Below are 13097 nucleotides of genomic sequence, written 5' to 3'. Positions count from 1 at the left end.
TACTAAGGTAATTATCCCTGCATAAAAAGACAAGAAAGGATTCCAATGTCTTCACAATGGAAAAGGAAAAAAAAGATGCAAGATAATAAACAGTGTTGATTGATATCAATTGTTATTGATCAGTCTTGACCAATACATCTTAAAACTGCATTTAGAATGCTGCTATATAACCCAAAACCCAGAGAGATGGTTTTCCGGAGAATAAGCAGCTGGGCACTATATCAACCAAAGGTCTGGCCTTCAAAACCAGCATTTCCTCTAATTCAAAGCAGCTTATAAAGTATTAGATAAAGCTGTGTGACTGCTTTTTAATAAATATTCTAGAATTTACATGAACTAAATGTTGTCTTTTCAAACATGGACAACATCCACTGTCAATTGCTGATGTTTTATTATATTTTGTATGTTTCTGTAAGCCAGCACAAAATTTATTTTGGAAAAAAGGTAAGATAAAGAAATGAAATCATTCATAAATCATACTATTAGTCTATATACTATACCATGATACTGTATTATTCTTTCTGACCTATTTCTTTCTTATCCTCCTATCTACTCTTCTTATCTCCTTCATTTCTGAGATGATTTTACAATATCCTTATGTTCTAGATACTGTGTTAGATACTATACATTATTATCATGTATGTGAATCCTCAGTTTGAAGGTGAGGACATTGGCACCCAAACACTAACTAACCTTCCCAATGCCATAGGGCTAATGAATGCACTGCTGGGAATTGGAACTCAGGCAGCTTGTTTCCAGTGTCTCTACCCACTAAGGTATTCTGTATAGCATGCAATGAAACAAAATACAGAAACTAAGAAACCTAAATTAAATTAAATATTGTGGCAAATACAAAGAGTTAGTATCATAAAAGTCATGTAGTATTATTGACTTGTACCATATTAAAGGTGGTCCATGAATTCTGATCTGAGAGGGTAAGGCCAAAGGAAGAAGGAAAACCAGGTATCAGATAAGAATAACATTACTCATAAAATGAAGCTGTTCTAGGGTACAAGAGTCTGAAGAATTTGTCCCACCAGGAAGTCACAGGGTATTATACAATTTCTCCCGAGATTCCAAAGATTTTGGTAATAAATATACTACCAAAGCATTCAAGTATATTATTTCTAACATTCCTCTAAATGTCCTATCAAAGAAATTTCAGTAAAGGTATTTCAGCAGCATGTGTGTATGTGTGTGTGTGTGTGTGTGTACAAATAATTGTGTTCTAGATGTTTAGGAGTAAAATTTGGTTTATCTAGTTGCTCTAACAGAACTTTTTTTGATAGTGAAATGTTTAAATCAATATGGCAGCTATTTATTAACATGTCTATTAAATACTTGAAATAGTGTGACTGAAGAACTCAGTTCTAATTTTACTTATTTTTGGTTAACTTTAGTATAGCTATATACAGTTAGTGTAGACAGGGCATAACTAGAGAAATAGTTGGGGTGCCTATTTCTCAGCCAATTCTCATGAATAGAATTTTGTGTTTTTATAACAGATGAACAAAATAAAAACTGGAACAGTTTTATTCTCCAGTCTTAGCCCTAGAACACAGGGATTTTGTGCTAACTAAACACTAATATTTTTTCAAGGATTATGACAAAAAACCTATTTATATCACCTCTATATAGAAGTGAGCCAAGGAAATACATATTTATAAGATACTGTGATTGCCCAAAAAGGTTCTTATATTAGGGTCTGGTTCTGTAACTCATCTATTTCTGATGTGTAAAAATTTTCATTTTTGAGTTGAAGTGCAGTTTTTTAAGTAAGTCCCACATAATTCAGAGTCAAATCTGGTAAATGAGATAGATTAATATGACTTTTGTGTGTGTGTTTTACAAACCTATTCATGTAAAATGACAAAAAGAATGACCTAGTATCTTAGTATATTTTCTAAAAAGAATGACCTAGTATCTTAGTATATTTTCTAGAATGATTCTGAATATGTGAAGTTCTCTGAGGTCCTGTTGTACACTGAAGTGCTAACATGGTAAGATTTACATACATGAGATGGTTAAGTCTCCACCCTAAGAAGCAAATATAAAGAATTTTTGGTTCCACAGAGACCAGAAAATACAGAGGAAAAAGCCCCCTTTGTGTGGTTTTCATTACCTCTGTGTTCGTTTCCTGTTTATCTGAATAAGTTAGAATACTGGCTTCAATTAGAGAAGTAATAGATGAAAAGAGAAGGAAAAACTATCATTTCTGGCTGGATATCCACTTGCCAGATGGTGAAGAACTAGGCCCTAGGCTAATTCTGTGTGAACAGAGGGGCCTGATATGTTGTCTTTGAAAACCACGGTTTCATGGTTTTTCCATGTCCATGGACAGAGATCTATGGAGATTTAGACTCTGGTTTTGGAGCACATGACTCAGCTTTTCCTATAGACTGTGCCAGCTGACTCTTAGGCACATTAGGTGGCTGTCCTATTAGGTGGATAAAGCAATGGTGCTCCAGTGTGAAGACTGGGGTTGGGGGAGGAGGATGAGCAAGAAAGGTCAGCCACCATCTCAGGATATCAGTCCTTGTTCCTTCCAAACATGGAAAGAGAGAAGTCACGGCCTGAGGCCAGCTCCAGGGTCACCACTGTGAGCTAATGCAGATAAGGAACATTGAGGTTCCAGATGAAAAAAATGACACTTAACTGATGAAGGCAAGTGAGATTAGCATGGTGTGGGGGGGAGGGAAGGTACATCAAAAAGGAAGGATTACTTACTACATTTTAGAAAGAGAACAAGAATATTTGAAAGAAAAGAGCAATGGGGGGATCCCTGGGTGGCGCAGCGGTTTAGTGCCTGCCTTTGGCCCACGGTGTGATCCTGGAGACCTGGGATCGAATCCTACGTTGGGCTCCCGGTGCATGGAGCCTGCTTCTCCCTCTGCCTGTGTCTCTGCCTCTCTCTCTCTCTCTCTGTGTGTGTGTGTGACTATCATAAATAAATAAAAATTAAAAAAAAAGAAAAAGAAAAGAGCAATGGTTGGGAAAACTGGTTGAAGGAAGAATGAATTGAGTTACATAGCAAATGAGTTACTTGGTCATGGTGATGAGCATAATCCAGGAGTTGTAGGAATCAGATAGGAAAACAACTACCATTTTCTGAATTATGTCTTATTTTACATGAGAAATGTTGTGAAAGACATTGAAATATTTTGAAAGCAGAACTGGATTTCTAAAAATAAGCAATTTCTAAAAAATAATTAGTTTCTGACATGTAGAAGATAGCAGGAATCCAGAAAAAAAGGATTAGTCAAGTGATAATAATATTGATATTACAAATAGGTTAGACCAAGGACAGCCAACCGTAAGTACTGAAATTCAATTCCTACAGAACAGCAGTAACTTCTATATATCATCAGCAGTAACTTCTATATACCATATTTACAGCACCAATTTAATAACATGCTTATTGGCTTGTTCATTTTGTTACTTCAAGTATCCACTCATTCACTAAACAAACAGATGTTTGCAAATAGATGATGGCATGTGACATGCCAGGTCCTGAGGTTTCAATATAAAATAAATGGTTCTTGTTTCAAGAAATGTGTAGTCCAGTGGGATGGAGGTGGGACAAGAAGGAAGAGTACCTCACATTCACCAGGCATCTTTTGAAATGCTTTATATTTACCCTCATGAAATCTACAGCCCAATATCAGAGTAAAGAAGTTACTATTGCTATTTGATGGGTGATGGATAAAGACTCTGGGAAAGGAGGTGACTTGCCAAACATTATGTTACAAATAAATGGCGGCTCCAGGACTCAGCCCAGTCTTTGACTGGAAATCTACTGATTATCAAACTGAATTTATGTAGATATATGCCATAAGGTAATTGTGATGCATATTTCTGAGTTAATATAATATGTAAAGCACTCAAAACAGTGCCTAATACATCATAAAATCTATACAACCTTATATCATCATCACTAATGCTTTTTTCTTAAAGAACAACATGGGGGAAAATATTATATATTCAAAATTAAGCAAGAGAAATCTAACACAGCAGAATGCAAAATGTGCATAAGGCTTTCAAATGAAATAAGATTCTGCAAAGAACTTTTCCTTTTAGGGTTTGCCTTATGTCCCATGTTACCTGGGGAGAATGTTTTCACTCTGCCTTGACGCTCAGGGTTACCCAGGTATAAAAAGACAGAGAAGCAATGCATTATTGTGCCATATCTCCCTGGAGACTCCAGTCCACAAAGAGACAAATAATGGAGGAAAACTATCAAAGTAAGGAAGGAGTGCTCCAAGCCCCATATCCTGGTTGAGGTCCCAAGCTGGGCAAGATCAAAGTATATGGAAACATTCTATTAACCTCCTCTTTGTGTTTACTTTTCTATGAGAATGATTTAATGTAGTACAAAGAACCTAAAATGAGGTTTACTTGCAAGGTAGAGATGGAAAGAGGATTAATATTAACAATAATAAAAAGGAAATGCTGAAGACACACTTAACATAAACCATATTTTATGAGTAATGACCTGTAATCTTACATTTAAGTTTGCCATTATTACAAAACCACCAGCACAGATAATTGCAACTAAAGTTGGACAGGAATTGGCACCAGTAAGCCTATAATGATTAAGATGTCCGAAACAACTACAAAGAAATATAAATTGAGTACTCAAGGCCAGATCTTTTACAACCTTAATCACTCAAGCAGTATTAAGACTGGGGAGGTGCATTCCACGATTAATTCTCTCTTCTTAAAGGCAAACCAACAAAACTATGTCTTCTAATGTATTTCTTGGGAAAATAATAACACAATGATCTCAAGTATTACTCTCATAGTTTTCTCCTCCACCCATATTTCAGAGGAGTATAAAACACTGCTAAACAATGTCCTATATCTGAGAGAAAGGGATATAACTGACACAGTGCCATATAAATCAATAATTTATACTCTCTATAAAAGAAAAAATGACCTTGCTAGAACTTTGTTACTATCTATTTTGGGGTGGCGGGGGGCAGGGGCTCATGGTTTAGACACTGAATCCTAATAATAGAAAAACATGGTCATAAGGATTCCTTAAACATAGTGATCCTAAGACACCATTTCAATTTTGATCAGAGTTGAGAAATTATATGATGGGATCCTGTTTAAGCAGGGGCATGGTTACTTTTTCATATTTTGTACTGTAACTCTATGAAGAAGAGCCTCCAGGTTTTCATAATCTGATCACAGTTTATATATTTATTAAATATTTATTTTTTCATAAGGAAGAGGGGATAAGGGTTCTACGATAAAAAAAAAAAATGTCAGTGGAACCAGTGGAACCTGTAGCTCATTACTGGTTTTGTTGTTACAAATCCGATCAATAATTCCCTGAAACATCAACTTACCATAGTAGGAATTCTTTGAACAGATCCTCAAGAAATCCTGTTTACTGGTGCAGGTTCAAAGGGTTAACCTGAAGTTAATAAAGACTAAACATTTATATTCAAGCTCTGGTACTACCTCTACTATTCACTGCAGGATGTGGGCAAGTTAAAATGTATATTTTATAGCTTTTAAGATATCTGATTTCACTACCTCCCAGAGTCATTGTGAAGAAAACATTACTTATGTAAACTGATTCAAAAGCTTGTACTATTATGTAGACAAAGCTTTCTTTCTTGCTAACTCCTGTTTTTCCATGGTTCAAATATTCTCCTTTGTGAGAGAGAAGTGGCCTACATGTAGACAGAACAGATATATACCCTCTCTGACCATTTGGTCCATGGGCTTGACCCAGAGGAGTATCTCTACTGTAGACTGCTGAGGCCAAGACTGATCAAATACTTGAAGGAGGAAAAATTATCTGTGTTAAAGTGAATTTGGGAAGTGCAGAGAGTTATGCTTCATATCAGCATGCACCAAAATTTTGAAGAGTCCTGCAATAAATAACTCCTTTAACACTGTTTGACACAACAGTTCTCAAAATTTTCAGACCAGGATTCACTTTTGTGGTACATTTAATGATCATGAATATTGCAGGGAAAAGCTACTTAGAGTGTGAGAAGGAGACATAAACAGAATAGCTAACATTTATTGTGCAGTTGCCTATGTGTAGAAACTCTGAAGTGCTTTACATGCGTTATTTCTGAAGTTTGCAGTAACCTTACATTGTAGGTGCTAGTGTTGTCTCCATTTTATAGATGAGGAAACTGGGGCACAGAATGATTAAATGTCTTTGCAAAGATGTAAAAAGTGAGGAACAGAAAAAGGATATGAAGCCAGGTGATCTGGCCCTAGAAATGGTATTCAATCATTAATGCATCTACTTTACCTATAGACTGAAGAAAATATGGAATCCATGCACTATTAGCCCTGGATGATATTATCATCCAGTATAAGGTTCTTTTTATTTTAAGATGTTATTTAAAGACAGACACAGAAAGAGAGGCAGAGGCATAGGCAGAGGGAGAAGCAGGCTCCCTGTGGGGAGCCTGATGTGGGACTCAATCCCAGGACCCCAGAATCATGACCTGAGCCAAAGGCAGACATTCAACCACTGAGCCACCCAGGTATTCAATAAAGTTCTTTTTTGATGGAAAAACAAACAAACCCCCCTGAATCCCAGAGATTATGCAACTTGTACAAAATCACAAAGGAAATCAATGAGACTATACGCCCAAGAGTTCTCCAGCATCTTGGGGCAGGAGCCAAACCACTTGACAAACACACTGAACAACACATGAGAGCAAGACTTGGTGTGAGGGAAAGAGCATGTGACCACTCCTTAGGTGGCTGTAGCTCTCCTTAATATCCTCTTCATTTTCTTATTTTCCTTCATCAAATGTGTCCAAATGGGTAAATATCTCTTCAATTTTACTTCTAAAATATTTCTTAATTTCTCTATCCCATTTTCAGCTCTTCAGTCACTGCCTGAAAATAGGCCCATAGCCCCCTCTGCCTGGGCTTACAGCGCTAGCTTTCTAATGAGGTTTCCATCTCTAGATGGTGTGGGACAAATAACCAGCTACATGTGGTAACACAGCTTTGCAAAAGTTATAAATAATACTGCACAATTTATTGTAAAAACTATTAAAAATTATCCAAAAAAAGGATTTTTACCATTAATGAAAGAAGGAAAGATTCAATAGCTCTAAGACTTTAAAATTATAATTTTACTAGAGAAATTCTTGTAGTCCTTGTCTTCTTTCAATTTAACCACGTATTAGATGCACACACACACACATATACTATTATTAGAGATCAAGCCCCCAAAAAACAAAAAAACAAAGAGCTGAATCATGTGAATGCAGTGCTGTTATTGATTTGCTTTATTATAAACTGAATTATCAGGTTCTGATAGAGACCCATCATGAAGAAGGCTTCTAAATTCCATGAGCTTTACTTTATAGTTTAGTACTATACACTTGAACTTGACTTTGGCTATAGTAAGAGAAATTTCCATTTGTAGTGTTTTCCTACTCTGTAACAATAGTAGTGATGCTAATCCTTTGCTTAACATACAAAGAAAATTTGCCGGTGGTGGGAGTGTGCATGGTGGGGAACTTCCATGTAGTTATTTCTTTTTCTTCTCCAGAACCCAACCCATCTACCCGTGAGCAATATTTTCCTGGCTTACTCAGTCTAAAAGCACTAGCTCATACAAGACCCGTTTTTCAGAAAGAAAAAGAGACAGAAAACCAGCAAATCAGCTAGGAGCAGCCTGGTTAGTACTAACAGATGATGAAAGGTCTCAGAATAAATTGACATAAGAGAAAATTCTTGATCTTGCCTGCAGAGACAAGAGTATATCACCTTCCCCAAATTTACTTTTTTCCATATTTTCTCACATTTTTACTGTACTCCTAGGTGAGAACATGTTTCTATTGGTGGAATACTGGTTAAACACTGAAAAAAATCAGATTATGTTTATGCTGAACTATACAGTAAAATTTATTTTTTCGTGGGGAATACCAAAATTTAGATAAATGAGTTTTAACAATAATATTATGGTCTTTAAGAGGAAAATCTCCACAGCATTGTTTTATGTTCTGAAACTGGTCAAAAAGCAACAGAGGGGATGCCCAGTGTCTTGTACCCCTACCCCCTTTACCCATTGCATTTTGAATGAAGTTGATCCTTAACCACCCATCAGGAAAGGGCACTTCTCTGGCCAACTACAGCACTCCATGTTCTTCTGGGCCTGGGTCAGGAATGAGTAAGTGATAAAATGGTAGGGAGTTAGGGCCTGAAAACTACAGTCAAAAGACGGGGCCCAAGGATGTGGATTTGGGAGCAATAGGCAAGATGGAAGAAAGTGCCTGAGTGAGGATCTCAGAGCTAGACCATCACTTAGTGGTGAGCTCAGGCGTGGGCCTGCGCCATAGGTGATGGACACTAAGCAGAAAGGAAAGGGGCATGGAGAAAAACAGGATTATAGTTGGGGGAAAGCTTAAGGAAAAAACATTTTTAACATATACTGAGAAAATCACAATGTGAAGCATTAGAGTGGGAGAGGACGCCAACCGCCAAAGAAGCTCACAGGGAAATGCAGGAGATCGTCAGTTAAATATAATTGAATGTGTGTATATATATAGACACACATATATATATATATATGTGTGTCTATATATATATATAGACATATATCTATGTATGTATATATACACGTTATATAAAGACATATGTTACATATGTTATATACAATAAGTCATTATATATACATACATTTAATTAAATATACATAATTGAATATTTAAGGGTTAAATGATATTGAGGGAGTGGGACTGTGTGGGCTGAAAATGCTGAAGTCTCCAGGTTCAAATTTAAAACTAGGCTGTTATAGAACGGCTCCTTTTAAATACCAACATGATAGCTGCTAAGAATAGAAGAGGCCTTCCTGAGCCTGGTATTGGGACAACAGGCAAAAAAAAGGCTGCCTTTGAGTGCCTTCTCAGCAACTGGGGCCAAGGAGACAGGACAGGATGAACACGGCACAGAAAGGGTGCATGGCAAAAGAAGTGGAGTATAAACATAGTGAGGGTCTTGGTTTGCGGAGATGACAAGGAATAGCATAATGCTGTTCCCTGTGCGGCAGGGCAATGCAGAGTGCTTCATCAGGTCAGCATGCCAAAGAGCAGATCCCGCTCACAGAGATAACACCCAAACAGGCAGTCCCCTTCCCTCTTCCACAAGGACAAGCACACTCACACACAGCTTGCATTCAATCTGTCTGACACTACTATATAGCATTCGGTAACAAAAGTGAAATGGAAAGAAAAATAAATTTTGAAATGCAATTTAAAAAATTCTCATATTTCTGGACATTGCCACAGGCAAAAAAAAAAAAGATTCATAAAACACATTGTATTATTTGCAAAGCAGCCCAGCTATGAGTTTAATATGAATTAGGGAGAGAATGGATCCAGGGCATGATTTCCCTGAATAACTTATTCCAGGCAGCTCCTCCTCTCAGAAATAGGAAACTTAAAAAACAACATGTCTGAGCACTAGTTTTTTGAGGGCAGGTGCAAAAGTTTTGTGAAAGAGCCAAAGAAAGGTGAGAGTGTGGAGGTTTCTCAAAAAATTAAAAATACAACTACTATATGATCCTGTAAAATTCCACTACTGGGTATTTATCCAAAGAAAAGTATAAATCAAAAAGATATATGTGCCTCTATGTTTATTTCAGTATTATTTACAATAGCCAAGATATGGAAGCAGCCCAAGTGTCCACCAACAGATGAATGGATAAAGAAGATGTGGCATGTATGTACAATGGAATATTACTCAGCTATCAAAAAGAACGCCATCTTGTCATTTGTAACAACATGGACAGATCTAGATGGTAAAATGATAAGTGAAACAAGTCAGAGGAAGACAAAAACCATCTGATTTCACTCATACAGAATATAAGAAATAAAACAAATGAACAAAGAAAAAAAGAGACAAAAAAAAACCAGACTCCTAACTGTAGAAAACAATAGATTGCCAGAGGGAAGATGGGTGGGGGATGGGTAAAATAGATGAAGGGGATTAAGAGTACACTTCTGACGAGCACTGAGTAATGTACAGAATTGCTGAATCACTATATTGTCCACCTAAACTAATGTAACACTATGTTATACTTGAATAAAAAATACATATGAAAAATAATAAATTAAAGTGGTTGGCATTGTCTACAAAAAACACATGAAAGCTGTTGCTTTTTTGATTTAACAAGTGGCAACTCTATAAACAAGAACATTATTATTTTTATCTAGCAAAACAACTTGTTTTATAGGATCTAAGCTACACAGTGAAAATGCGGCAATCCCAGGACCTCACCCAGTGACAAGTGATGAACAAAGACAAAAACAAATTGGACTGAATCAAAGCAAAGTCCAACTGAATTATAATCAGTGCAACCGGGCTCTGAACAAGTTGAGGAACTTGAGGAACTGAAATCTAGAATTATGAAAGCTAATGGGTTTCCTTTAGTCAAAGAAGTAACAAGCAAAGATAGCCAGAGGAGAGAAAGGAACAATACAAAGTTTCTCAATAATTCCTCTATTTTCACAAAAATTAAAAAAAAAAAAACTGGATCTCTTTGCATTATTGCACTGATCATTGTTGTATGGATCCCAGCTACAGCTGTTCTCTGGCACTTTTTTTTGTTAAAGTTAAATATGACTATTTTTTTCTGTATTGATACACATAGTCTGATTGGTAACTTTTAAATCCTTAATAAGGAATATAAATCTGGGCAGAGGGAAGCAAAGCACAGCTGCTCCTCAAGGAGTGATCTGACTAGTGTCACATGGCCTGCCCGACCTGCTGTAACTCCTGAACTCTGGCTTCTGACTTGGTCTTGGCTTAGAGTGAGTAGACATCTGACTTAACTAAAGCTATGGATTTCTAGCCCTGTTGTTACTTCTTGGCTTCCAGACCCCCCATACATTTGGAGCCCTAGCATCTGTCTTTCACCACTGGGCAGTTTTTGTTTGCTTTTGCTGCCATCCAAATGATTCAAGGTGATGAATGAAAGTATGCTTGTGGTGCTGTTGGCGGCTGGGGAGATTGTGAGGTTGGGAAAAGTGATTGGGACAGTAGTGGGCGCAAAAAATTTTGCACCCATTAAGGCAAACCATTTGCTTTTTCCAAAAAAATTTTGAAAGTTCCCACAGACGAGGCCTAAAATTTCCTTTTAGGGCTGAGTTTGATATGTTTTTCTATGTTGCCTTAAAAACTTATGCTCCAGATTTCTTCAAGTGCAAAGTATTAATCTATGGATAGAGAAATAAGGGTACTACCTGACAAGACAACTTCAATAAGATCGCCTTCCTGGATATCGCTAGCCGTTTTCACCAGTTGAAGGATGTTTTCAGAGGTAGGATCATGGCGAAAAAGCAGGATCTTATCATACATTCCATAGAAACCACATTCAGGGAACTGTAAATACAAATACCACAATAGGTTAAATGTCAAAATCCTTCTAAATTTAAAATAAAAACCAAATAATTAAGTGCCAGGGCACAAATACAAGCTAATTACAAAAGTTGAAGGTATCTAGAACATTCAAAATGAATAGCAAAATTGATATTGACATGCCTCCAAGTCAGGAGGACTTGTAGCCAATGCCATCCACAATCTTAACCTTAGGCAAAGATTTAGTTTCTGTCTCCAAAGATTAGTTCATCTGTTTCATTAGTTCATTTGTTTCACGCAAATGAAGTCATACAGTATGTACTATATAAAGACTCTTTTCTAGCTAACTTCTTTTGCTCACCATCATGTTGATGGGCATATAGAGACTCATTTATACATATTGCCTTTGAGATTCATTCTCTTTGTATTAGTTATCAGTATTTCATTACATGGATCTAGGATGACTATTAATCTATTCAGCCCCAGATAGACACTCTTTTTTTTCAATTTGTGTCTATTAAAATTAATAATGCTCTAACATTTACACTCAAGTCTTTCAGTGGATATATGTTTTTAACTTTTTTTTTAAGATTGGTTTGAGAAAGATGTGTGTGCAAGTGTGTACACAGTGGGGAGGGGCAGAAAGAGACGAAGAGCATCTCATGCAGATTCCCTGCTGAGCTTGGAGCCTGACACAGGGATCGATCTCAGGACTCTGAGATGAAATCACAAGTCACATCCTTAGCTGACTGAGCCACCCAGATGCTCCTGTTTTTCATTTCCTATGAGTAAATACCTAGGAACAGAATTTCTGGGTCATATAAATGTGTGTTTGATGCCAATAACATATTTATTATTGGTGCTTTATACTAAGCCATAAAATCAGGTAGTGTAAGCCCTCCATTTTTTTTCCTTTTCTAAATTGCTTTGGATATTATAGGTCTTCTGAATTCCCATATACATTTTAGAATCACTGTAATTTCTACAAAAAACCTGCAATAATTTACAATGATATTACATTGAAACAGTCCAGTTTGAGTAGGACTATATTTTAATAATGCAGACTTCTACTTTGTTATGAACAAGATATGTTGCTCTATTTATTAGTTTCTTTTAAATTTCTCTCAAAAATGCTTTGTAGTTTTCAGTGTACATATTTTAGACATATTTGTTAAGTCTGCCTTTAAGTATTTGATATTTTTATGCTATTTTAAATAGTTGATTAAGGTATAATTGACATTCAGTAAAATTCACCCATTTTTAGTGTGTAGTTCTGCAAGTTTTGACAAATATATATGATAACTACCTACCATACATGTGGTATGCACAAAACAGCCAAGATATAAGAACAGTTCTCATCACTCCCTAAAATTTCTCCATGCCCATTTTGTTATCAGCTTCTCCCTAGATCCCCAGCCCCTAGAAAGACACTGATCTGCTTTCTGTCTCTGTAATTTCGTCTTCTCAATAAGGTCATTTGAATGGTATTGTACTTTTTACACTGTACATAATTTTGAATCTGATGTTTTTCATTTACTGTAATGAATTTAAGATTGTCCATTCTGTTGCATGTATCATTAAGCTTTCCCTTTTCAATGCAGAGGAGTGTTCTACTGACTGCATGGATATACCACAGTGTATGTGTCTATTCCTCAGTGAAGGGCATTTTAGTTACAGTTTTTTGCTATTACAAATAAAGCTGCTATAAATGTTTACTTGGAGGTTTTTGTGTGAACACAAGGTTT

General features: G+C 36.4%; 1 protein-coding gene across 2 annotated transcripts in view; it reads right to left on the bottom strand.

Annotated features, from left to right (window-relative positions):
* Positions 1-13097, bottom strand: part of PRKD1 (protein kinase D1) — a 326655-nt gene that overhangs the window by 139819 nt on the left and 173739 nt on the right. The window contains exon 2 of one of the 2 annotated variants that reach the window (XM_041759217.1): positions 11238-11376. The exons of the other annotated variant lie outside the window; for it this stretch is intronic. Within the exon in view, the coding sequence (XP_041615151.1) occupies positions 11238-11376 (139 nt within the window). The remainder of the gene's footprint in view (positions 1-11237; positions 11377-13097) is intronic. 2 annotated transcript variants of the gene reach the window in all.

Source organism: Vulpes lagopus, chromosome 6, assembly GCF_018345385.1.
Source record: "Vulpes lagopus strain Blue_001 chromosome 6, ASM1834538v1, whole genome shotgun sequence".
Taxonomy (NCBI): domain Eukaryota; kingdom Metazoa; phylum Chordata; class Mammalia; order Carnivora; family Canidae; genus Vulpes; species Vulpes lagopus.
The sequence above is the reverse complement of the archived record's forward strand: the minus strand, read 5'-3'. Positions and strand labels throughout refer to the sequence as shown.